This window comes from Conger conger, chromosome 8, assembly GCF_963514075.1.
Source record: "Conger conger chromosome 8, fConCon1.1, whole genome shotgun sequence".
NCBI classification, from domain to species: Eukaryota; Metazoa; Chordata; class Actinopteri; order Anguilliformes; family Congridae; genus Conger; species Conger conger.
The window spans coordinates 31,611,051-31,638,738 of NC_083767.1; the positions used below are offsets into that span (position 1 = coordinate 31,611,051).

At 41.9% G+C, this 27,688-nt stretch overlaps 1 protein-coding gene across 5 annotated transcripts in view; it reads right to left on the reverse strand.

Annotated features, from left to right (window-relative positions):
• Window positions 1-3,477: 3,477 nt before the first annotated feature.
• The window catches only part of LOC133135724 (V-type proton ATPase 116 kDa subunit a 3-like), a 35,913-nt gene continuing 11,702 nt past the window's right edge, over window positions 3,478-27,688 (reverse strand). Inside the window, exons 9-23 of one of the 5 annotated variants that reach the window (XM_061252952.1) lie at window positions 25,714-25,807; window positions 24,134-24,346; window positions 22,292-22,442; window positions 19,253-19,392; window positions 18,252-18,409; window positions 18,071-18,161; window positions 17,791-17,909; window positions 16,790-17,003; window positions 15,550-15,660; window positions 11,455-11,544; window positions 10,865-10,985; window positions 9,383-9,473; window positions 6,460-6,516; window positions 4,797-4,968; window positions 3,478-4,445 (exon numbers count right to left, since the gene is read on the reverse strand). In XM_061252952.1, coding sequence (XP_061108936.1) covers window positions 4,404-4,445; window positions 4,797-4,968; window positions 6,460-6,516; window positions 9,383-9,473; window positions 10,865-10,985; window positions 11,455-11,544; window positions 15,550-15,660; window positions 16,790-17,003; window positions 17,791-17,909; window positions 18,071-18,161; window positions 18,252-18,409; window positions 19,253-19,392; window positions 22,292-22,442; window positions 24,134-24,346; window positions 25,714-25,807 — 1,864 coding nt within the window. In that variant the 3' untranslated portion in view covers window positions 3,478-4,403. Of the gene's footprint in view, window positions 4,446-4,796; window positions 4,969-6,459; window positions 6,517-9,382; window positions 9,474-10,864; window positions 10,986-11,454; window positions 11,545-15,543; window positions 15,661-16,789; window positions 17,004-17,790; window positions 17,910-18,070; window positions 18,162-18,251; window positions 18,410-19,252; window positions 19,393-22,291; window positions 22,443-24,133; window positions 24,347-25,713; window positions 25,808-27,688 lie in introns of all 5 variants that reach the window. The other 4 variants (XM_061252951.1, XM_061252953.1, XM_061252955.1 and 1 more) reach the window with 4 other exon arrangements.

A 27,688-nucleotide genomic window follows, 5' to 3' on the forward strand; every position in this document is an offset into this window, starting at 1 on the left:
CTTAATATTGTTCTCTACTGGTCGCTGTTCACCAAGGGTGTAGGGTGGTGGTAGCCAGGGTGCCGTTGGTTTAGTTCCAGCCTCCACCTGTGGCTCCACCTTCTTCAGCACTGGTGCGGATTTCCTTTGGGTGGCCTCATTATTCCAAGTAGGCATCCTGTAGGTTTTCAGCTTTCCTTTCTGGCCTAACCTACCTTCCCCGGCATAGGATAATGTCCACTGCTTGTAGACAAGATGGCCAAAAAGAACCTCCTTCGGCCCATGTTTAGGGGACCTTGGCCCACTCCCCCCACATCTTCACAGCATGAGTTTAGTTAATCCAAAACATTTCTGTCATGTAGGAAAGGGGAGTCCTATACTTTGCCACAGGCTCTCCCTTCCCAGGCCCCATGTCTTTCCCACTCATGTATTTTAGTTTCACTTTTACTTCTCTGTTTTGTTTTTCTTCCTGCCTATTATTATTAAAATATTTTAACTATTTAACATTGTTATTTAACAATTCAGGGGATCCTCTTTGGTCAGGGGATTTTCCTTGTCGTAGTTGAATTTACATTAAACACATTTTTAGAGGGGTAGCGTACAAGTACAACTTAATCCAAGTAAGACGCCATCAAAATAAGAAAGTAGCCTTTCCCTTTACAACATTTCATGCAACATTATCTGCAGCACCAAAAATACAACAAATCCCCATATAATGTAGGTGCACCATATGAATTTCCTATTATTTCACTATCTCCTCAAAATGTCTCCCAGTTTTCTGCGAATACATATAACGTATATTTTCATGCATTACCCTTTTGCCTTTTCTTCTTTTTTTAATGAGAGTAAAAATATTCACCAATTGCGTTATATGATGGTTATACTGATTATATGCAGTTTGATTGTGCAATCCGTGCAAAGCATCTACAATAGAAGCTAGCCAGCCCAAACTTATCACCAAATAAAATGTTAAAAAAGCCATAATAAACAGCATAATTGCAGGTACATTTCCTGGAGCCATGTTAAACAATCATTTAAAAGCAAAACATTAGGATACACAACAGCAGCTTTGTAGGTTTCCAAACTCAACCCCCACACACGGAACACCACCGCTGCCTCACAGGGCACCCAACCCAATCTGCTTCAGCACGTATCTAGCAGGATAAATTAATACAATGAAATGTAAAAGATATGCATGCCAACATTTAAAGAAAAAGAGTAACTCAGATTTATCTAGGCCAGAGTATACAGTAAATGCCAGCAATGGATACCAAATAAACAAAAATAATTTCTCACAACACTGCTTTCATATCTGTCCCTATCCTTACATAATATAGCCATGGCAGTATCTTTCTGAAACAGATCAACTTCTCACTCTAGTTGTGGCAGTGTCTTCCTGCTATAGATCAACTGCTCACTATATTCACGACAGTATCTTTCTGCCACAGATGAAGTGCTCTCTATATTCCCATCTGTAGTGGACTGTTTGCACCAGGGGGCCAGGGTTTGCCATTCTCTGAGAAGCTTGCAAGCTCCAGTGCAGCAAGATGCTGCTTGCTTGGGGTCGTTGTCTTGTTGAAACATCCATTTCAGGAGCATTTCCTCTTTGGCATACGGCAACATAATCTAAAAAAATAAGTATTTTGTTCTGTAGTTTGGTATACGACCCAACACCGTAGTATGAAAAACATCCCCAAACCATGATTTTTGATTTTTTTGTCACCATGCTTCACTGTCTTCACAGTGTACAGTGGCTTGAATTCAGTACCCGGGGGTAGTCTGATGTACTGTTGATGACCACTAGGCCCGAAAAGAACAATCTTACTCTCATCAGTCCACAGAATGTTACGCCATTTCTTGTTGGACCAATCAATGTGTTCCTTGTAAAATTTTAACCGATTTGGCACATGCCCTTTTTTCAACAATGGTGCTTTACGGGGGCTTCTTGGTGATAGCTTAGCTTCGATCAAACGTCTTCTGACACTTACAGGTAATTGCAGATCATCTTTGATCTTTCTGGAGCTGATGAATGGCTGAATCTTTGCCATTCTGACTATTCTTCGATCCATTTTAACAGCAGTTGCTCATTTTCTTCAGCGTATTTCGGGTTTTTGTTGTCATTTTAAAGCATTTGTGATCATTTTAGCTGAGCATCCTATAATTTGCTGCACTTCTTTATATGATTTTCCCTCTCCAATCAACTTTTTAATCAAATGACGTTGTTCCTCCGAACAATGTTTTGAACAGCCCATTTTACTAAGCAATTCAGAAGGAAATATATTTTATAACAATGTGTGAAACATTTGCTTCACAATTAATAACGCCTGTTTTTTCAAAGAATGAATTAATTAAACTCCACACTGCTATTATTTTGAAAATGCCCCTTTCAATGAATGAATCAATTACTCAGAACAAGCAGTGTGCATGTCATGACAGTTGGGTCTGTTGTTTTTCTATTACACTACTACATCTACAAGTAAATTATTTGCCATGCAAAAATATCACTACTACTAATAATAGTGGTTCATCAGGTTACTGATGTTGTACTGCTATTTTATTGAACACAACTGTAGGTTACTTCCGCATAAGTCTCCTGCCTGAGATACTTATGATCTTCATTTCCTTCTTAGTGCATGTCTGTTATTCTATGTATTACACTGCGTTTAAATACGCAAGTGTTGGAGTTGTCGCTCCTCTCAGTGGAGAGCTTTGCAGACCTCCGATAGCCTGGTGGTCTGTATCGGAGATCCTCGTGGTTGTTTGTGTATTTATCTTGCTTCCTCCTCGTCTCCCACACTCAGTGGAGCTGACAAGCGCACTGTCTTCAGTTCAGTCTGTTAGGACGTTTCTCACCAAGGCTAAAGAGACCGCACCTCTCAGTGGAGAGCTTTGCAAAACTCACCGACCGCCCAGTGTTTTGTGTTTGTAAGTCTACTGCAAACACAAAAAGACTACTACTTTGTAAGTCTACTGCCTGGTCAGTTGAGCCTAGGTGTCAAGTGAATCTTTGTGGGTTTTGGACTTCCCTAAAGTCAGGTGGTGTATGTGGTTGTTGGAGTATCGCCACTCAGTGGAGAGCTTTGCGAACTCGTCAATAAGCCTGGGGTTCCGTGTCCGAGACCCCCGTCGCCGTTTGTGTACCCTTCCTGCCTCTGTATAAGTAATCCTGCTTCGTCAGTGGGGTCTTGTGTGTATTCTCATTATGACTTTGCATACCAACTTCCTACTCGCCTCGTTTTACGATCACCGTAATGAGTAGGGCGTGAGGTTGAGTTTCCCTGCAGCATGTCCTTTCCTTGCTCAAGTAGGCTCATTGACCATTTTTAAATGTTGTTCTTTTGGTTGGCTAGGTGCCGGCTAGCCTGCCAAGTTCATCAATCACCAAAACTAACTTGCCTAACCTCAGTTCGTGAAGTGTCATGTGCTTCCTTGACACTCGGTTAAGGATAAATTATTGAACAAAGAACACTTTTGTGGTCACTTCACACATCAAGACAGTTCACAAGATAAGCAACAATTTATTTAGAAAACATTTTTTTATCATTTCCTTTGCATTGATCATGTTTGACAGACAGTGGAAGTAAAATGTAATGTAAAATATGGGTCAGGGAGGGGGAGAAGGGAGGTATGATTAGCATAAACATGTGAATAGATGGTGCAGTCTAAATGTGCACAGTATGTACTCATGCTCATCAGTAGACAGTCATGTCCTAATATCCTTGATAATGACACCATCACATGCAAATTGAGAGCCTTGACTACATTTCACACTTAGGGAGAGAAAGAGGGAGAGGTATGTATGTGTGTGTGTGTGTGTGTGTGTGTGGGGGGGGGGGGGTTATCACTCAAGGCATATTAAGGCCCATTCTGACAGCAGACGGGCTCCATCAACCTGATCAGGATGAATGGGCTAGACTGGCCAACAGGGGCGTTCTCCTTAATTCTCATGTCCTGTCACAAAGGATCAGCGTTTTAGCAATGGGCTGTAATGCTACTGTAATGCCAGCAGTGAGGGTTCTGACTCACCCAAGAAACCAGAGCACAGGCATGCAAAAAAGGACAAATACTGTACTGAAAAACGTACATTAACTCATCTCTGCAGACACACTCTGCAAATGTTTAATGCAAATTCAACACAAATTAAAAAAGGGGGAAATGGAGACATATTTAAAGAAAAGGTTTTTAAATATTTCAATGTGAGTTGAACAAATCACCCATTGTTTTTTTTTTATTTGTGCCAGTGATTCATAATTTAAAAAAGACAAAAAGAAAGCCTAAAATAATATCAATATAGATTGACAAGAAGTATGCGGTTAGTAACACATGATCATAAGTGCAAAAACAATCACTAATTTGAACTTTTAATTAGCAACCATTATTAATTGGCTAAGGAAGTTATTGCAGAGAAGGAGAAGGGGTTGAGTTTATAGCCCGTTCCACTGTAGAATTTGTTTTGAAATTCCACCCTGGAAAAAAAAGCGAGAGAGAAAATTTTTATTTTGCATTCACCAAAACGGCACTTGCACCACCAAGATATCTTGAAACAGTGAATCCTGAATATTATTCAGAAAAAACGACAACAAATCAAGCAATTTAACTTTTAGAAACCAAACAATAAAACTTAAACACCGTGACCAAGCGACTGGGCTGTCTGCCATGGAGCTTCACTGGAGCTGGTCCGCAGTGGCACAGTAAGATCCGTCCAGATTTTACCATTCGCCTTGCCTCACCTCAAGCCATAAAGCTAAACGAAACTACCTTTGCCACCCTGTAGCCTAGTTAGGGGTTTTGCAGTGGGACTGGAAAGTATGTCTCACCAGTGCAGACGGAGCGCGTGCAGGAAGGCAGAGAGACCCTCCATAACCAGCAGGATGCTGACCGTGAGCAGCGCAAAGAACGAGAAGACCACCGCCAGCACCACCGAGCCCACGTAGCCTTGCATGGACAATGGGATCCTCATCACCATCACCCACAGCACCTCCGACAGCTCTGCAGCAAACACATTGCACACATTTACTTACACATTACACACATTGAACACCATCAACAACAGCACCTCCAGCAGTTCTACAGCACAGACCTTACATGCATGTTACACACACTTTACACCATGACCCATGGCACCCCTGACCATTACCAGGCATCCCACCTCTCCTGGAAGGTCCGAGAGTCTCCCAGAATTTGTCATCTGCTCCCTGACAATCTCCCACAAATTAGCAATCTATGCCACAGGTGGAAATGTGGAAGTAGCTTGGTTGCAAGAAGGGCAGAGTAGCCCCGTGCTCAGGCACGGCTAAATAACATTGGTAGATGGAATACGGCAAGGGACCGGAAATTTGATACTAGCAGGCAACTCCAGGTTCCTTTATGGTTATGGGACCTGATATGGTTCTGTGATCAGAGAGGGAGCAGATTGTTTACTTTATTGCTTTAACAGTGACATGTAAGTGCCATACACAGATTTGGTTGCTGAGGCGAGGGATAGCGGGTGACCAGCATATGTGAGACCTATAGAAATAGGTGCTAGGGGGTTTGTGGCTAAATCAGTGACATCACTCCTCTTAGAATTTGCATTTGTGGTTGATTGCTAAGGAAAGCAGTTAAAAGAGCTTGCAAAAGCAGCAGAAAGGGCCAGTCAGTGGTTCTGGATGAGGAGAGGGCAGGCTAGTTGGGGGGCATCGTAAAGTAGCTGATGGCTAGCAGGTAAGGCTAGAGGTTGTTCAGGAATCCATATGGGGCCGGTGACACTGAACATGCATTAATGGTGCCAGTGAGGTTAACACAACCTTAGTCACTAGGGAGATACGTGCGGTACTGGCAGCCTGTGCATAGAGCACACTAATGGTAAGAGAAGGGTATCTGATGTGGGTATGGGGGTGTCAGGGAAGTGAAGTTAAGGTGAAATATGGTCAATTTGGCACTCACAAGCGCAACAGCTGTTAAAACCCTTCACTTATTCAATATGTAAAATGTCGTTCCTAGTCAAGGAAGTCAAGGAAGGCCCGCATTTTATCTGCTTAAAACAAAAAAAGGGGGAGAACCTTGCCCACAGAGGGCCACTGGCAATCTGTGTCTGTGTTCACTTCTGCCCAATACCTTACTTGTCTACTTGTATTTGTTATTCTATAAACTCCTCGGGCTGCTTCTGGGGGCTGCCTTTTTTATTTCTGTGATGCATCTGAAAGGTGTCCAGTACTCTGAACTCATACGATCCATGATCCAACAGAATGAAAGGGGGGGGGGGGGTCAAGAGGAGACTATTGGCTACTGCAGTGGTGAGCTGGGTTTGCGAGAGATTAGCTGTGTTGGCTACCCATTGAAATGGCTAGCCAGCTTTCGGTAACATTAGGTAGCTGCCACATTATTCAGTTTTGTACATAAGCTGGCTGGCCATGATAGCTGGGTCCCCCTGCACGTTACTGCTTATATTTTCGTGAGATTCTACCAGCTTATTTCCTCTCCTGGGCAGTACATACATACCTGAATCCAAAGGAATCTAAAGACTCTAAATCCAGACTTTCAGAAGACTTGATATGTCTGATAAAAATAAAAGCTAAAGTTAGCCAACTAAATACAAACAAGTAATGTCAGTTAAATAGCTTGCTAAATGGCCTGTGTGGAAAGTGCCTACTAAAGCTGATGTTTTGCAAATCATATCAGACTGCGGTTTCTCAGCTCATTGCCATCACGGCACGCAGTCTACTGCAATTTTTTGTGTACACACCAGCGAGAAATTCTGCATAGTCTGCATTTCAGGGGTTCCACAGTGTTGTGTCCGTATTTTCTGATTTTGATTGGTAAACTATTTGATAACACACTGCAGATGTACCTTATGCTTCTCACAATAAGCACTTTCCTGCTAATAAAATGGCTGGCAATGTCTTGTGTGACAGGTAGTCATACTGTATCGGCATTTAAGGGACTCTTTTTGGCTCTTGTCAAGGTTATAATACTTGTTGTTTTTTTATACAAAAATCTTATTTTATGCTTTCATTGTTGCTATCAGAGCACCAGTTGATGCATTTACTTGTATTTAATTTCCCTCCCAGGGTAGGATGCCACTACAATGTTCTGGGCTAAGCCTTCAACCACAGGTGCTTGTCAGCATGAAGCCGCTAGCAGATGTACAACACTAAAGATAATATATAATAAAGTGAAATAAAGCAACAATGAAATACAACTACAGAACATTTTTTGTTAAAAATAAATGTAAAACATCTCAAAGGCATGACAAAAATAATTAAATGAAGATATAGCCTGTCTACAACAATGTTATTTTAATTAAAAGCAAGGTTAAAAGATGAGTCTTTTGTTTCTTTAATTGTTCATAGAGCTTGCCTGTCTGATTTCTAATGGCAGGGTGTTCAGGCTTGGAGCATAAAAGTAAAAAGCCTCTTCTCCACTTTTTTTTTGTTTTACTTTAGGCAAAACAAGCAATAAGACCTCAGTGGATCTGAGAGCTTGGCGAAGAATTCAGACAGGCAATCTCCAATGTATGGAGATGTGCAATGAGGCCAGAATATGCTGTGTCTTTCTAGTTTTAGTCAAAATTCACCAGTTGAAGTAGTCAGTTGTCTTTTTTGGCAGTCCAGCAAAAAGTGCATTGCAATATTTCAGGTGGCTAAAACCAAACCCATGAATCTATTTCTTTTGCATCATGCAACGCAAGGAAAGGTCTCCCTCGTCCAATGTTCCAGAGTTGAGAAAAGGTTGTCTTAACATTATCAATATACCGTAAATCCTCAAATAGTGGCCAGGGTCTTTTATTTACTTAGGCTGCACAAAGCACAGGCTTGTATTCGAGGCAGGCCTTTATTTCTTATTAGGCTTCTGTTGTAGAATTAAATTCTTAGAAATAAAGTAAAAGGATACACTTAAAGTGGGCCAACACTGTTCAACACTTCCTGTAACCGTTCAGAAACGCAACTTGAGTAGCTAAACCATTAATGAAAGCCAAAACAGATGCGTCTTCATAAAATACCAACTTGCCAGACACACCTTCATGAACAATAACAAATTAGCGTAGATAACTGCAAGTTAAGGATTTTTTGCGTTTTATTGTGAGACATGCGTTTCATTTGGAACAGCATACCGGTAGGCTATCAAAAGATTTTCGCGTTGGTTTGGGATTTAATTTACTTTTGGACTGTTTGATTCAGTTGCTAAATGTTAGGACAGATGGGCACTGAAATCTGGGGGGTATTTGATGGTTCACTGTTAAGTTTTATGTAGTTGAAAGAGTGTCAGGATTTCCACCCGTCTGTTTATTGCGAGTCAAGGCAGCCGCTTTCATTCATTCATTGAACGTGCGCTGTGCTGTAAATACATGGAAACCTTATTGCGTAGCCAAGTAGCCTAAATTGAGTTAATTTATAATTTTGCCTGATTTACTTTTTATTAAATTCGTAGGCTAGAATGCCTCGCGGCAACTATTGTGTTTAAATGTACACTACTTCAGCTTTTGGCAAGCTACTCAGAAGGGGGCGGCAAGCGACTGGTAGCTTGAGAGCAACGTGTTGGAGACCCATGGTGTAGGACAACGACTTTTCATTGGCAACAGTATTAAACCAACCAACAATATAAAATATTAAGAAGAGCTCTTTTATTTCATTGAGTTAAATCGAAACAATGTCTTCTAGTGCTCATGGACTGATAGCCCTACTGGTAGGCAATATTACCCCAGCTTGTATTTGGGGGTCGGCCTTTATTTGTCCGAATCGACCACGCCCCTGGCTATTATCCGAGGCCCGGCTTCAAATAGAATCCCGGACACAATTTGAGGATTTACTGTATGGCTTAAAATGCCACTTAGTAGTTTTTGGGCATCCAGATCGTGATGCTAAAAAGGCAGCCAACCAGTAAACTGAGAAAATGAGAATTACCAGGCTCAATGATATACAACTATGCATCATCTACATAACGATGAAAGTTTACACCATGATCACAGATTATTTCACTTACTGGGAGCATATGTAATGAGAATAAAAGTGGTCCAAGAATTTTTACCCCAAAAGATGACCACCTACAGTCGTGTTAAAAAAAATAGCAGTACAACATCAGTCCTTTATTAAGGAAGACGGGAAGAAAATGTTTCACACATATAAATGGTATAAAATATATTTCCTTCTGAATTGCCAGAAGTAAAATGGGCCATTCCAAACATTGTTCGGAGGAACAACGTCATTTGATTAAAAAGTTGATTTGCGAGGGGAACACGTATAAAGTGCAGCAAATTATAGGATGCTCAGCTAAAATGATCTCAAATGCTGCAAAATGGCAACAAAACCCGAAACAAGCGGAAGAAAACGAACAACTACTGTTAAAACGGATCAAAGAATACTCAGAATGGCAAAGATTCAGCCATTCATCAGCTCCAGAAAGGTCAAAGATGATCTACAGTTACCTGGAAGTGCTGTTACAGTTAGAAGACGTTTGAGCGAAGCTATCAGCAAGAGGCCCCAGTAAAGCACCATTGTTGAAAAAATTTGCAGAATCTGTAAAAATACAGATAGGAGGAATACATCGATTGGCCCAAAGAGAAATGGCGTAACATTCTGTGGACTGATGAGTAAAATTGTTCTTTTTGGGTCTAGTGTTCGTTGACAGTACGTCAGACAACCCCCGGGTACTGAATTCAAGCCACAGTACACTGTGAAAACAGTAAAGTATGGTGGTGCAAAAATCATGGTATGGGGATGTTTTTCATACTACGGTGTTGGGTTCGTATACCAGGGATCATGGATCAGTTTGAATACATCAAAATACTGGAAGAGATTATGTTGCCCTATGCCGAAGAGGAAATGCCCCAGAAATGGGTGTTTCAACAAGACAACGACCGCAAACACACATGTAAGTGAGCAACATCTTGGTTCCAGACAAAAAGGATTGAGGTAATGGAGTGGCCAGCTCCCTGACCTCAACCCCATTGAAAACTTGTGGGATGACATTAAAAATGCAGTTTCTGAAGTTTCTGCAGTTAGTTCATCCTGGGCTGAAATACCTGGTTCTAGGTGCCAAATTGGTTGACTTGATGCAATGCAGATGTGCAGCAGTTATCAAAAACAACGGTTATGCAATGAAATATTAATTCAGTAATTTAAAATTAAATCTTGAAAAATGTATTCAGTTTATACAGTAATGTTTGAGTTTGAAGAGAAAAAAAAATGCTCGTTATGCCATGTAACAGTATTAACATTTAGTAAGAGGAGAAAAACAGTCAGTAAAAAGACAAAGAATACACTCAAAAAGGGGCCCATATCTAAGGGGTCTATAAAAAAAGATACCATATCTATAGAATCATTTAGGCCCGGGATCTCCATAGCTTTGAGTTTATAAATCCAACGGCTTTTTGAGTGTATTCTTTGTCTTCTTACTGACTGTTTTTCTCCTCTTACTAATGACACCCTTAGGTGTATATATACTACTGTTTGTTTCTCTTTTCATGTCTGCCCTGATGAAGGCCACTATTTGGCCGAAACATGTTGGCATTTTTTAGTGTTCAACTATGAACTAGCCTTTTATAATAAAGCTGTTTTTTACTTCATTGGAAGAGTGCCTTGGATCCACTTCTTTTGCTCTTTTAATTGTATAAATTAAGACTGGATACCTTGCCTTGAAAATGATTTGCAAACTCTTCACACTTTGAATCCTCAAAAGTAGAAACAGAAACAGGCTGCATTCAATATTTTGAGATACTGGATTTGAATGAACTGTAAGCCGTAATCATCAAGATTAAAACAAAAAATATTTCACTTTGTGTAGTGAATCTAGAAGTTTTTTTAGATGCACCTGTACATACACATTACACACAAGCTGCACACACTTTACACCATTACCCACCGCACCTCCGATATCTCCGCAGCACACACATTACATATACACTCACGCGAGTGAGCCAGGCTGAGGGCCCACAGACGCAGGTAGGAGGCGGTGTTGGAGATGCAGCCCAGGCAGTACTCTATGGTGTGGATGGCTTGGTGCATGAACACCTCAGATACATCTAACTCCTGGGGAGAGGGAGGGAGGGTGAGAGAGAGATAAAATGAGAGAAAATTGAAATTAAAGTATATTTCCACTTACACAGAGTAGTATCTGTCATACACATAATTGTACAGAAATATGTCAAATTTTTAACTCTGGTTAAGTGGACCATGCAGGTTCTTCGTCCTGTGGCTTAAAATTGGCAAAGATCTATATTTATATTTGTGTAAAGTACAGTACTTTATAAATGATTCAATGGAATTTTGGCCCAAATTCCACATGTTTGGTGAATAGAAGCCACAGAAAGAAGAACCCTTGCCTGCTTTGCCAGGGGGAACAGCAGCAAATATTTTGAAAACGCAACACATTTTAGCAAAACTATCTAGATTGACAGATATTACTCTGGGTGGAAACATAACTTCATTTTATTTTTGGGTGAACTGCCCCTTTAAGGCCTTTTCAGCGACAGCCTCAAAAATAGACATCCCCCCTCACCTTCTCTGGTTCACCTTGTCTTCCTTCCTCTACATCTCCTGGCAGGGCATTGATGGAGCCGTTTTCAGACAGCAGAGGGCATCGCTCTCCCTGAGAATGAAACGGCAATGGGATTATTGGTATGCAGCATGACTTCATTACGGACCATTAGGCCAATTTCTTTTTAGATGCAAAGCACCTCACAGACCTGGCAATAGGGTGACCAAATCCATCCATATGATCCAAATGCAGGACAGCATGTGGATTTTGTGGAACATTGGAATACTTGTGTAAGAATGTTTAATGATGACATTATAATGGTCTAATTTTCCATGTTTTTGCTTTTATAAATATTGACCATGGCATAACAACACAGTGTATCGTCTGCCAAATAGACAAAGCTCATTGTTGTCAGCTTTAAGCGATTTCCCCCCCAAAATTCCCGGATTTCTTATTGATGTCCACCATAGGAATATTTTCACAATGAAAATCTGTTATGAGTTTGGTTCTCTGGACCATTGCCGTGAAAGGAATACCAATTTTAACCTGATTCGTGTAGTCTGTGAAGTTCTAAAAGTGGATGTCCCCCCCATGCTTGTTTTGTCACTGCGCATGTTCTAAAATACGGAACCATTGCTAAAACAATAGTTCATACAAATATAACCATTAGTTTTATTGCTTTCACTGTCAAAAAGAAATGCATGGATATAAATCCACTCTGACCAAGGGGTTAAACAGGATTCCCTTCATTCTCTTCGTTTTGTATTAGAATGACTGTCATTATTACAGCAATAGCCCCTTCTCCATTAAATAATTATAACTTGATTTGTTCGTTAGACTAATTTGTTCGCAAGTGGTGCATTTGAGTACATCTAATTTGATTCAGTGCAATGGGACAATGCTTGTAGTAATATAAGGGCGGATGTCGCAACTGAAACAAGCTACTCTTCATCAGAATTCCGCTGTTTGTGTGAGGCAGGTAGTCTGATAACTTTACATAGCTTCAAGGAGCCTAGAAAAATATGTCCAAACTCGGAGTAATAGGCCTATTTTATGGTGAACGTTCATATAACCAAAGTAAACAGATGCAGTGTATCGCCTCTTCCGGTTTCCATCCATCCATCCATCCATCATCACCCGCTTATCCGGAGTCGGGTCGCGGTGGCAGTAGGCAAAGCCGGGTATTCCAGGCGTCCCTCTCCCCAGCAACGCATTCTAGCTCCTCCTGGGGGATCCCGAGGCGTTCCCTGGCCAGGAGAGAGATATAATCTCTCCAGCGGGCTCTGGGTCTCCCTCGGGGTCTCCACCCAGTTGGACGAGCCCGGAAAACCTCCAAAGGGAGGCGCCCGGGAGGCATCCTGATCAGATGCCCGAACCACCTCAATTGGCTCCTTTCGACGCGAAGGAGCAGCGGCTCTACTCCGAGCTCCCTCCGGATGTCCGAGCTCCTCACTCTATCTCTAAGGCTGAGCCCGGCCACCCGACGGAGGAAGCTAATTTCGGCCGCTTGTATACGCGATCTCGTTCTTTCGGTCACTACCCAAAGCTCGTGACCATAGGTGAGGGTTGGGACGTAGATCGACCGGTAAATCGAGAGCTTCGCCTTCCGGCTCAGCTCCCTCTTCACCACAACGGTCCGGTGCAACGCCCGCATTACTGCTGACGCTGCACCGATCCGCCTGTCGATCTCACGCTCCCTTCTACCCTCACTCGTGAACAAGACCCCGAGATATTTGAACTCCTTCACTTGGGGCAAAGACTCGTTCCGAACCCGGAGGGAGCAATCCACCGTTTTCCGGCACAGAACCATGGCCTTGGACTTGGAGGTGCTGACTCTCATCCCGGCCGCTTCACACTCGGCTGCAAACCGCTCCAGTGCCTGCTGAAGGTCACGGTCCGATGAAGCCAGCAGAATCACATCATCCACAAAAAGCAGAGATGCGGTTCTGAGGTCACCAAACCGGACACTCTCCTCTCCTCGGCTGCGCCTTGAGATCCTGTCCATGAATACCACAAACAGGACCGGCCAGGACGGAAGCCACATTGCTCCTCCTGAATCCGAGGTTCGACCGTCGGTCAGAGCCTCCTTTCCAGCACCCTGGAGTAAGCTTTCCCAGGGAGGCTGAGGAGTGTGATACCCCGGTAATTGGAGCACACCCTCCGGTCCCCCTTCTTGAAAATTGCCACTCTACAGGTACTGTCCCCGACCTCCACGCGACACTGAAGAGGCGTGTCAGCCAAGACAGCCCAACAATGTCCAGAGCCTTCAGCATCTCAGGGTGAATCTCATCTACACCTGGCGACTTGCCACTGAGGAGCTTTTTGACTACCTCAGCAACTTCTGCCAGGGATATAGGTGCAGATTCCCCCGAGTCCTCGGGCTCTGCCTCTTCCACAGAGGACGTGTTGTTCGGGTTCAGGATCTCCTCAAAGTGCTCTTTCCACCGCCCGACAATATCCCCAGTCCGGGTCAGTAGTTCTCCTCCCCTGCTGAAAACAGCCTGAGACAAGCCCTGCTTTCCCTTTCTGAGTCGTCGGATGGTTTGCCAGAACTTCCTCGAGGTCAACCGAAAGTCCTTCTCCATAGCCTCCCCGAACTCCTCCCATACCCGGGTTTTTGCTTCAGCGACTGCCAAAGCCGCAGCCCTTCTGCCACCCGGTACCTGTCTACTGCTTCAGGGGACCCCCGGGCCAGCCAAGCCCGAAAGGCCTCCTTCTTCAGCTTGACGGCCTCCCTCACCGCTGGTGTCCACCAGCGGGTTCTTGGGTTGTCGCCCCGACAGGCACCGATGACCTTCTGGCCACAGCTCCTGCTTGCCGCCTCTGCAATGGAGGCTTTGAACATGGCCCACTCGGACTCCATGTCCCCAGCTTCCCCAGGGATGCGTGAGAAGTTCCTCCGGAGGTGGGAGTTGAAGACCTCGCGAACAGGGGCCTCCGCCAGACGTTCCCAGTTCACCCTCACTACACGTTTGGGTTTATCGGGTCTGTCCGGCAGCCTCCCCGGCCACTTGATCCAACTCACCACCAGGTGGTGATCAGTTGACAGCTCTGCTCCTCTCTTCACCTGAGTGTCCAAGACATACGGCCGCAGGTCTGACGATCTGGTCTTCCGGTTTCACTTAACTTTAATAGCAAAAACGGTGCAATCGACAGGAAAATGCTCCGTCTTTAAAGTCAATTCTATTATCTCAGCAAAATCCATCTAACACTGAAGGACTGAAGTAAAATAGTAAGATCTACTTAAAAGGTGAAAGTGAACAAAACATACCTTTCATTCACTTTTCTCTAGCTAGCTAACGTTAATACATTCAAGCTGCTTCATTCACAATTGCTTTCTACCACAAAAATCTCCCCAGCGCTCACTGTAAAATGCAGATATGCTTGTGCATAATTCAGACAGACTTTATCATCTCAATGCTATTCTGGAGCTAGCACCAGCAATCCAAGCTGTGTCTCATTTAAAAATGTGTAAAAACTTGTGGCACTACAAGAGAGCTGGCTCTCTTTCCGAAAGTCATATTAAACTTTTATAGTTAACCTATATGTTTCATTGTGAACATGTGGTGCCGGTATACTGTAATGTATTGGGAAGCTAGTTAGCTAGCGATCTCTCTACATCTCTCAGTAGTTAGTTACCTCGCTAGCAATCTCTCCATCAATCTCCCTTAATTACTTAATTATCTTAATTATTAACTTAATTATCTTATAAAACATTACAGTCATGCAAATAAAACATTAGAATAGAATAGAATAGTTTGTTACCAATAAACAGCTTTAGTTGTGTATAAAACTCAATGTTCTTTGCCATTAATGTGAATGGAATTTTGGTAAAGCAAGCCACATATTTGCCACAATATGCTGCCTATCCTTAAGTTTTTCGCTGCTCCTCCATTGCGAATGTTTAGCTGGGCTGAACAATTAGCTTAATGAAAAATCATTATCAATCAAAATCATTTCACATGTTATTCTTTCAGAAATTGGCCATATTTTAACTGATGAAAAGGCAAAGTGAACACTTAAACACCCAGTCAGACTACAAATACATTTTGAAAACTATGCACAAATAAACATTTACAAATAAACAAACATGCTTGCACACACACTCACACTCACTGTGTGGCGAGGCTTGTTTCTGTGTCTGATGAGGAGGTGTACTGGCTTCCCCAGGAGTAGGACAGGAACCGAGCACACAGCAAATATGACCAGCACCATCTGTGCTATAAACTACATACACACAAAAAAAGCAAACATGACCAGCACCATCTGTGCTATAATATACACTCACACTGAGTGAAAATGACAGGACCATCTGTACCATAAACTACACACGCATGCATTCACATACACACACAGATAAAGCGAATATGGCCAGTACCATCTGTAGTATAGACTACACACAGACATGCATATAGTGGGGTGCAAAAATTTGGCCGCCTCTGGTTTAAATGTCTGCTTTGGACTGACAAAACCAAAATGTAACTTTTTGGCCACTACCAAAGAAGGTATATTTGGAGAAAAAAAGGGTGAAGCCTTTGTAGAGAAGAAAACCTTGCCAATTGTGAAGCGTGGAGGTGGATCCATTATGCTTTGGGGTTGTGTGGCAGCCGGGGGCACACAAAATATTGTGCAAGTGGAAGGAGGAATAGATTCCACAAAATATCAAGGTTAATGTTCAAAGATCAGTCCAGATATTGAAGTTGAAAAGTGGTTGGGTATTCCAGCAAGACAATGATCCAAAGCATACCACGAAATTAACCATGAAGTACCTCCAGTAAAGACGGATGAAGGTTTTGGATTGGGCACCACAGTCCGCAGACTTGAATATTATTGAAAATATGTGGAGAGATCTCAAACATGCCATACATGCAAGGAGGCAGGAAGAATGGGGAAAAATTCTAAAAGTGAGAATTGAAAGACTCAAAACTACAGGAAGTGTTTAAAAGCTGTTATAGTTTCCCGAGGAGGAGTTACAAAGTACTCACAGGGCCTTTTTCCTTTTTTATAATTTTGAAACTGTAAAAAATGAATAAAAAAGACTCTTGCTTTAAAATTTGAAGAAATGTATTATGTTCAACGTTGTACAATTTAGACGTCAGGTTCACTTCTGTTCACTTCTGTTATTAATTGAAAAAGACTTTTTGACCAGGGGTGCCCAAATTTTTGCACACTACAGAAAAATAAATATAATCAGTATCAGCTCTGTATCTTAAACCAAAAAAATGTGAATACGACCTCCACCATCATGTATATTATAAACTACTCCCACTCTACACTACAATCTCTCACACACATACATACACAAAGAGAATGGCCAGCACCATTTGTACTGTACACTACGCACAAACACACAAACCTGTCCAGAATAAAGCGGGGGGTTATCTCCATTCTGCGTGAACAGAAACATGTCGATAAAGTGAATGAGGATGCTGGGGGCATTCTTGGACTCCAACGGCCCGAAGGCAATCCATTTATATACGATCATGAATACCAGATACCCAAACAGGCACAGCATGAAAACAAGCTCTGGAATCAAGACCAGCAACACACTGCTGACTTCCCCAAAGTGCCTGCAGAGAAAGAGAATGAGAGTGACAGCATCAACATCAACAAGAAAGAGAGGAGAAGGACAGAGAAAGAGTTGTCCCCCAACCCCATGCACTGTTGCCACCTCCGATTTCATTGAGTGGGGGATCATTTTTGATCATTGTAATAATGTGAAAAAATCAGTTGATTAATTTGAAGTAGTGAGTAACTAAAATTGGTCCTGTTCCAAAAAAATTCAATCCGCTTACCTAGTAGTTTACTTCACAACTAAAGTCATCATTACCTTTATTTAGCAGAAGGTCCTACCCAGATCGGCTTACAATGTATGCAAGTCACACTGCATTCATTTATTTCTATTACAGTATATATTTCTCATATACTGTAAATTATGCGAAATTTCTGAATTCAATTAGACCAATGTGTAAGCGGGGAATAAAACACCAGGGAGGTATATCATAAAGCAAAATTACAGATTAAGCCGAATAAAATCTAGAAAGTAAGTTTGGTCACTTTTGCTTTGTTATTTGTTTATTTGTTGATAAAAAAAAAAATAAAAAAAAATAGGCCCTGGTCCTTATCTTTGTTGTACGGGTAGCAATTGAAATTGTACTTCCCTCTAGGGTCTTTCAGCGCACTTAGCCCTGGTTATGGGTATGCACTTTGTTGTACATCGCTCTGGATAAGAGCGTCTGCCAAATGCCAATAATGTAATGTAATGTAATGTAGCACAGCTTAATTAGGTTTGTTCATACCAACATTGTTACAGCCATCACTATTAATTTAAATAACAGGCATAAGGGTTAGACTGACGTATAGTTGAAGAAGGACAGGCAGACTCCAAATGTCATGTGTATGACACCAATGATCACAGACATCTTCATCTTATAGGAGTTTAGGAAGGTCAGGTGGTTATTGGCTAATCTCCAAATCTGAGAAGAGAGAGAGGGAGTGAGGCAGAGCATTCATATTTTAAATTAATTTCATATATCCATTTAAATTATTATCATTATTATTTTTAACAGTGATGGCAACTAAGATGGAAGGAGTGAGGAGCATGTTGACTAAGGTGTGAGAGGGGCATGGAAAGTACCGGGTCGATGCCAAAGGGGTATGGGCCCTGAAAGACAGCCTCCACACTGGGGTCCAGCTGAAGATACTGGTTCTGCCTGAGGATGTCATCACTGCAGGACAGAGACACAGACACATACACATCTGAATGTACTCGTAGTGGACAGGGAGTGTGTAGTAAGTTGGTACTGTTTATGTATTACCTCCAGTTATAGTGATGGATCATGGGCTGCAGATGCCAGGCGGAGGTGAAGGGACTTAGTCCACGACTGAAGCATTCGTTGTACACAGCTCCAGTGTAAATGGAGAACAAACCCATGAGCAGAATCAGATATCTGCCTCCAAACATCATCCTCCAAATCTACCAGAAAAAAAAAAGCTCATATCATTCACCAGTCAGAATCAACCACAGGAAAACAAGCCCACATCACTCATCAATCAGAATCTACCAGAGAAACAGGCTCACAGCTACACCAGCTTTTGCCCAGTCTCCGTCCACTGCACAATTTTAAAAGATGATATTTTCAATAAGGCGGTGGAGTCAGTTGGGGGGTTGGCATTCAGTCAAGCAAATGTAAAATGGCCGAGCCATAGTTTTTCTAAATAGTTTTGACCGATAACGCGTCATAGGCATGTAGGCGAACAGGACGAGAGTGCTGTCTTTATGCCATTACCTTACCGAGTGGACAAATGATCCAGGGTCACCAAGGTATCGCTCCCTGACATCATCTTATTAAATCCTACGTCAACTACATTATGATTATTATGACATTATCATAACCATGAAAAGTAGACTGATTAGGCAGACTAACTAACCAGACTACCTACTTGATCATAATAATTTGGATTTGCTTTTAACATCACGTTGCAGAAGCAGTGTTAACAACTTCATGTTATAGGCTAATGCAGTTAGCTGTTGTTAGCCATGGGCTTCTTATCAATTAAATAGAAGTGCAAATCTGGGTTTTCTGGTGTTTTTAATGATTTTTGATTTTTTATGACTACATTTTGTGCTCATTTAACTGACCATTTTATTTCCTATGGAAACACTGACAGACTTTCACCCTCAGTGTCAGAATCAACCACAGAGAAACAGGCTCACATCAAGATCACATCACTCACTAATCAGAATCTTCCATGATCAGGGCAGGGAGTGCATGGATATGGGGTTAGGGGCACAGGTTAAGAAGGGGTTAGTGGGTACCTCGTTTGTGTTGTTCCTCAGTTTGGGGTCCTTCTCCTCCAGGACCATCCAGAGTGCGGCAAGAGTCATAAGCAGCCCATGCCCCACGTCCCCAAACATGACAGCAAATAGGAAGGGGAAGGTGATTATAGTATACACCGCTGAAAGAGAATTACCAGACCAGAGTTACCTGGGTTGGGTGAGTTACTGGATGCACTGCAACCCTAATGTGTGTTACCAGGGTTCAGATGCTCCACTCTGACCCTAAGGTGAACTACCTGGGTTAAATACTGCACGGTGGCCTCCACTTTGACCATGATGTGAGTTACAGAAGTTAAATTCTCCTCTCCGACTCTCAGGTGTTAGCTTGGTTAGATACTCCAATCTAGGCCTCAGTTAAGTAACCTAGGGTTAATTCTCCTCTCTGAAGTTGATTTCCTGAGTTAAGATACTCCTATCTGATCCTAAGGTAAATTATCTGGGTTAGATACTCTGCTCTGACCCTAAAGCCAGGAATACAGAGCCGACCGCTATTACAGTCTGTCTTGTGTATGCCTGTCTTCAACTGTAGTCGGACCAAATTTTAAAAAGTGAATCTGGGCCCTTGAGCCAATCAGTGTGCATTACAGTTTTGATGTGGGAGAAGGAGCGTAGTGTGGAAGTGGGTTGATAAACAGTATGGAGTCGATTTTGTTTTTTATTTTGCCCATAGGTGCAGGCTGTCACCTTTAATTTGAGGGTATTAACATTCACATTGGGCGATCGGTGTCAGAATAACATCCCTTTTTATACATTAATTAGTAATTGGACAGTTGGCTTCTCAGCTGTTTCTGATTAGTATTAATCAGTTTAGTCATGACATCACGTCATGTCCAAATCAGCAGTTAGGATATAACCAAAGTAATCACGGTGCCACAACATTTATTAGCTAATGTTGGAAGTAATTAGTAGCTAACTAAGCCTCTAGTTTGGACTTTACACCTGGTGAAACTAGCCCTTAGGACAATAGTGTGAACAAGGAGGCCTGCACCCTATGAATGGAGCACTCGCTCATGAATGCTCCGTTCATAGGGTGCAGGCCTCCTTTTTATTCCTAGAATTGCTAAAAGTACCATAGGTGGGAGAGCCTTTTCTTATCATGCTTCTTTCCAGTGGAACAAATTTCCTGCTCATTCAGGGTGCAGACACTATCACCCTATTTAAATCTAGGCTAAAAACATATCTCTTTAATCTGACCTATAGTTGTTGGGCAGGAGTGGGTGGCTGGCATAAGCTATCGAGTCTCTGGTCGACTTAGCGGTCAGTGTTGTCACTGGATCATTGTTGGTAGTGCTGTGTTAAGCTGAACCAGCTCCAGCTCAAGATGCGTGTACCCTTGCCAGACAGTGCCACCCATTGGTGGTCCTGGCATCCCTCTACCTCATCTTTGCTTGGACTTAATTCATTTGGATTGGATATTTATGTACTTTTATTCATCTGTTTATATTTACATTTTTGTCATTTGGCAGACGCTTTTAATCCAAAGTGACTTACAAATGCATAGGTTCTTCCACAAGTTAAAAGCATCAAATCCACAAATAGCAAAACACGCATTAAGAGCTGTTCTAAACAAAAAGATAAGGGTCATCATAAGTGCAATAAAAAATAAAATGAATATATATATATATATATATATATATATATATATATATATATATATATATATATAAATAATATATATAATATATATATATCTTTTTTTTTGATCAAGGGTTAGAGTTAGACAAGAGGGATATCGGAAGGGGGGGGGGGAAATCAGGGAGGGAGGACTAAAGCAGTTTGTGTTATTCTATTGTTACGATTGTAACAGGAAAAAAGGGTATGGAAATGGACTAGTGGGGACTAGGTAGTGTAAATGAAAACAGATAGGTACAGTGATCCCGGTACTTATCTGCCTAACCAAAACAAACTAACCTGGCTGTCTTCAAAGGTTTACTGGGTATGGGTGCCTCTGAATGCTGAGCTTCAGAACATTTAGGGCCATTTCACACCTACCTTGATCGGTCTGGACTTTCAGACTTTTCAGTTTGAACCAAACAAAATTTACAGGAGTGAAACCTCCCCCGGACCACGGTCTGGACCAAAGAGATGAAATTTGGTCAGACAAAAAAAGAGGTGGGATCAGATCAAACTGAACAATTGGTTTGGTTCATTTCTAGTATGGAAACATTAATTTGGGTGGATCGGACTTTCAGACGATTCACAGGAAGTTCCAGTGGTTTCCGTCAGGAAACAACTGAGAGAAGAAGTAGAATTAAAAAAAAGAGCTGCGGTAGCACATGGGGAGAGGAGGAGACAAAGTTTTTAACTTATAAGTTTATGGTCCAACGACAACATAAAAGGTCTACTAGAAAAAAACGCACAAAAACGCCAACTTTCCAGGTATTTTCAGAGAGGATGAGAGGGCGGGAGAGCAATGCCCCCAGAAGACAAAGAAACTGCTGCGGCAGTATACAAAGATGTGCGATGTCATGAGAAAAAGCGGTGCGTCGACAAATAAGAAGGACAAATGTCCTTTTTATGAAGACCTGGACAGCATTCCGGGCACTCACCCAAAAAGCTCACCCATAGTCCCCATCTTCAACTTCAAGTGTGTCAACCGATGTGCCTAGTGCCACAGAAAACTCTTCAAAAATTGGTGAGTAGCCTTGCTCACCACTCCAACGTAGGCAGTTCTTTTTTTCTTTTTTTTTTTGCCCGTGGCTCTCATTTCTACTGTCATACTGCAACTGATGACGACAGGATGCAAGTATGTCATGTAAAGTTCTTTAGAGCGCTCGCATAATTGCAATGTGAAACCCTAACTAGCCAGACTAAAAATGTATACCATGTAACAAAGATCTTGGTGCGGACTTTCAGGTGTGAAAAGGCCCTTAATCTGCAGGCTGCGACCAAGAGTAGTGTACCTAAATTTCACCTTCAAAAACAATAAAGGAAAAATAACTTAAAACAATGTCCCGATGGAAGGATGTGTAATCCAGTCAGGAACACAGGGCGAGCAGAGAACCTAAGGTGGGTTACCTGGGTTGACCTCTCTGTAGCTGGCCACACCGTAGGCGTCAACAATGCTCTGGAATCCAGCAGTGAAGGAGTTTGTGGTGAAAAGGGTGGGGGGCGCAGTTGGGGAGGGGAGACGGTTGTAGAACGACTCCACCCCACTACCACTCTTCCTCTAGGAGGGAGAGAGAAAGTGTCAATTTTATTTACAGTCTACTCTAAAAGTATTGGAACAGCAATTCCTTTATTTTTACTATATACTGAAGATAATTTAGTTTGAGGTCAAAAGATGTACGTGAGATGACACACGAATTTCAGATTTTTTCAGGGTTTTTTTATCTAGATAAACAACTTTGAACATATCTATCACCTTTTGTATCAGATCAACCATTTTTAGGTGAGCAAAGGTATTGGAACATGTGACTGACAGGTGTTTCTTGTTGCCCAGATGTGTCCTGTTATATTGATTGGTTAAACAATAAATAGTTCTGGTTTTAGCCTGCGAAGACTGCATTTATGTTAGAAAAGATAAACCATGAAGACCAGAGAGCTGTCTTTGGAAGAAATTTTGAACTTTAGAAAAGAGGGGGAATTGATCAGAGCCATTGCACAAGCATTGGGGATAGCTTGTACAACAACTTGGAATGTCCTGAAAAATAAAGAAACTGCTGGTGTGCTGAGCAACAGACATTGAACAGGTCAGAGAAGGACAGAAGAATAGGAAGGCGAGATTACAATTTGCAAAGAGGTACAGAGACAAAAGTTCTGGAAGGTTTCTGGACCAAGATTAACCAGAAAGAAGGGATCTGCTCATGATCCAAAACATACAAGCTCATCTGTGAAGCACGGTCAAGGAGCTTCATCATGCAGCAAGACAATGACACAAAACACACTGCCAAAAGCTTTGCTGTCCGAATACTTTTTGAGGGGATGTATAGATCTATATATTTTTTTATTTCACAAAAAAAAATAGGCGGGGGGAGTACAGACAAGGGCAGCACACATTGAGAAATAACTATTGTTCTTAGTTTTTGTTTCTATTATTATTATTATTATTATTATTATTATTAATAAATTTCCACTACCGTTAAAAGGTTTGGGGTCACCTTGTCTTTTTCCAGGATATCAAATAAGCCTCAAACCTTTGTGCTGCTGTCAGATATGCAGTAGATACTATAATAATTGTTTTTCTATTGAGTTCAACAGGAAATTCCTCTGGAGAAACAATTATTGTAGTATGTACTACATATCTGGCAGAAGCATGATAGCCTGTGGCTCATTTGATACCTTGGACCCTTGGTCACTAAAAGCCAACAAATGTGTTCCATACTGTATCAGCATAATTTACAACTGAATCTAGTACCACCCACCAATTCCCACTGAGATCCATTCAAATGCAAAGCGTTTTGGTTTCCCTTGTAGGACAACCTGAAAATAAGATATCCAGACTCTGATTATGTTGATAGGTCACAGAGGTCAGGAAGTTATGGCATGCAAAGGATATGCAACCAAATACAAAATGACTCTTATTTGACATTATGTTAATTTGTCTCAAACATTGAAATGGGGGACTACATATAAAAAGTGCTGTAATTACTACATGGTGATACGAAATATATAAAAATGCCCTTTAATAAAAGATCAGAGTCTGCGCTTTGACCACATATGAATTGTTTGATTACAAACAGAGAAAATAAAATATAAAATCAGAAAAAGCCAAGGTGACTCCAGACTTTTAGTGTACATGGTCAGGCAATGAGAGAATCTCATCAACATAGCAAATAACAGCACATTCAGGAGAGACTCCACCCAACTTCACATGTTCACTGTATCCCCCCTTCCACTCTCCCTCCCCCCCTCTCTCACCGCTCCTTCTCTCAGAGCGCTCTGTAGCGCAGGTAGCTGGCTGACTGGGCACCAGGCCTCTGCGATCAGGCATTTGTCTGTGACAGACGGGCTGCAGAGGTTCAGAACCATCTGGACTGCCTTGCTCTTCTGGACCCGGACCTTCCACTGGGGCAGGACGATCACCGCACGGGCCAGCAGCTGCTGCAGGTACTGCTCTGTCTGGGACAGCACCTGCATGAAGGGATGTACACCTTGTTTTTATTTATTTTTTATACCTCTCCAATCCCACCTGAATTTGGAATGCCCAGTTTGTTAAGCATGTAAAAGCATGCTCATATACAGTGCAGTCCCTAAGTATTTGGACAGTGATATATTTTATTTTTTCGCTCTGTATGCCAGAAAAATTTTAGGGACTCAAAAGGGGCTGGGAGGGGTGTGCTATTTTTCCACAACAGCTTCACCTCAGGCAATTTACTTCCTCTGCGTCTGACATTCAGGCTAATCAGTCATTACCCCTTACTAAATCCATTTTTGAAATCCCTTTCCAAAAATCCAACACTTCCCAAACCACCATTAATTGCAAAATAAGAAAAATAGGAGCAAGGAGCCTTTTCCATTGAATAAAAACTATACAATGCTATACTAGTCGGAGGAGTCAGATTCTTCAGAATTGGTGGAGTAATGTCGTCGGTCAATTTCAACATGGTGAATGTTCAGCCATTTCTGGAGTAGCGGTCTCACTAATATGGGGCGACATGGCTCAGGCAGTAAGGCGTGTGGCAGTCGGAGGGTTGCCGGTTCGATCCCCCGCCGAAGTGTCTCCCTGAGCTAGACACCTAACCCCTAAATGCACCTGACGAGCTGGTTGGCGCCTTGCATGGCAGCTGATCGCCGTTGGTGTGTGAGTGTGTGTATGAATGGGTGAATAAGCAGCATTAATTGTACAGCGCTTTGGATAAAGGCGCTATATAAATGCCAACCACTTACCATTTTACCATTTACTAATATCATCCCTATAGAGGAAAATTTTCTCAACCAAAAACCCCTAGGGATTCGGGTGGAGCCAGATCATATTGGCCTAGGGACTGAACGGGTTAAGTCTGTAGGCTAAATGGAGTAGGCTACAGGGTCAGACATGTTTATTTCAGTCACGATAATGTCCTATAAAACTGAAGAAAGGATTAGGTCATATTTATCTCTGCAGCTTCTAGCTTGCACGCAACATTGCTATATCACATGTATTAGAACGCCAAGTACATCACTCAGATGTGTTAAAATTAACAGCCAAAAGGTACACGGACCTTAGTGCATTGTTAATGGTGTTGTGCCAATTCAGTAACAATTCATCACATTTGGGGAACAGCTAAAAGTAAAATATCTGGATATGTACTGGCTGAAAATGCAACAATTTGTTCATTGCTAATTGACACGAAGCATGACTTCTTATTTGCCATTTTTAAATGCACTAAACTGTTTCCCCTTGTCTTTATCAAAAGTTATGTTACATTTCTTATGGTGTGTTTTTCCCTGAGGTATTTGTATTGTATTGCGACAACACTTGGGCAGACGCCATGCTGGGGGCAGACGCCACATCTCACCGTTTTAATGTCTTCGATCCTGCCCTCCAACCCTTGCAGAATCTGCATCCTCTCTGCTGGGCTCTCTGGGTATGCAAAATTGTGAGTGTGGAAGCTGTGTACGTGTGTGTGTGCGTGTGAGAGATGTTTTTGCATTGGTTTGATGAACAGAGAGACAGAGAGACAGAGAGACAGAGACAGAGACAGAGACAGAGACAGAGACAGAGAGACTGTTATTTTTGTTATTTTTGTTTCCTTTCTCCAATCTCCCAAACACTGAAACCAGCCAAGTAGCCTGTCTCAAAACCTATTATCTTTGTGACACATTTCCAAAAATAATAGAACAGAACAGTTATTTTGGCCATCAATAAACTAAAGCACACTAACGTGTTTATGAGTTGTGGTAGGACTTGTGTAGGCCCACTAGCTGGCAAGCTACTAGCTACTAGCTTGCGGACTAGTATGTCTATAAAAAATATTTTTTTAAAGCAGGGTTACATTTAAGGTACAGGTAATTTCAGACTTCTAACAGTCAAGAGAGGAATAGCAGCAACAAACACCTTCAAACCACAACACTACAATTACATGAAGACTACCTAGCTTATTCATAAACAAATTAGACCATATTTATTGGTCTGTATATTGTGCTTTACGACAGAAACGGGATGAGGCTAAATTCCTCATTCATGCCATTGTGCCCAGGGTATGTAACCAAAATGTTTAAAGTTGATTTTGTTGATCACTCTTCTTCTTCTAAGATTGACATATTAAATGTCTGCATACTTCAGATATTAAATGTTGTGGTTTGCTTCAATATGTTTGACTACTAGTGAATTCAATTTTCTAATGCAGCTCTTGAGTCCTTACACTCAGGTGATTTCTCCCCAAAAAATCTGGTTCATAAAAAATTTTCATCTTTTTTGTCATCAGTTCCAAAATGCACAGATGGTGAGGTCCCCCCACACATTACATAACAAGGAACCGTTGTTGCTTAAGCAATGGTATCACAAAACAGTTCATGCACATAGAACCGTGAATTCCTTTCTTTCAAACAGGATATTGAAAAATAATGCAAACACATTTGTGCCACACTGTGATGTACATATCTATGTACAGTTGTTTCAGAAAGTATTCGGACGCCTTTACTTTTTGCATACTTTCTTGTGTTGTAGATTTAATTTTAAATGGATAACATTACCATTTTTACAAAATTTTTGATTGAGTCAATCTACACTCAATAACCCATAATAACAAACAGAAAACATTTGCATATGCATAAAATTGAATTGAATTGTTTGGACATAGATTGATTGGAACACAAGGTCCCACAATTCACACTGCATGTCAGGATAAAAACCAAGCCATGAAGTCCAAGGAACTGTCTGTAGAACTCATAAAATTGTGGTGAGGCATAGATCAAGGCAAGGGTATAAAAGCATTTCTAAAGCTTTGAGTGTTCCCAGGAGTACAGTGCCCTCAATAATTGTGAAATTGAAGAAGTTTGGAACCACCAGGACTACTTGAGTTGGCCATGTGGCCAAACTGAGTAATCGGACAAGAAGGGCCTTGGTCAAGGGGGTGACCAAGAACCCAACCGTCACTCTAACGGAGCTTCGTAAGCCCTCTTTAGAGATGGGAGAACCTGAGAGAAGGATGACCATCTCAGCAGCACTCCATCAATCAGGCCTTTACAATAGAGTGGCAGAAGCCACTCTTGATTAAAAGGAATATTACAGCCCACTTGGATTTTGCCAAACAGCATTTGAAGGACTCTGAGGGCATGAGGAAAAGATTATCTGGTCTGATGAAACACAAATTGGGCAGAACTCCAAGCACAGTGTCTGGCAAACACCAGGCACTGCTCATCACCATGGCCTATGGTGAAACATGGTGGTGGCAGCATCATGCAATGGGGATGCTTCTCCGCCGCAGGGACAGGGAGACTGGTCAGAATTGAGGGACGGATTAATTCAGCCAAATACAGAGAGGTCCTTGA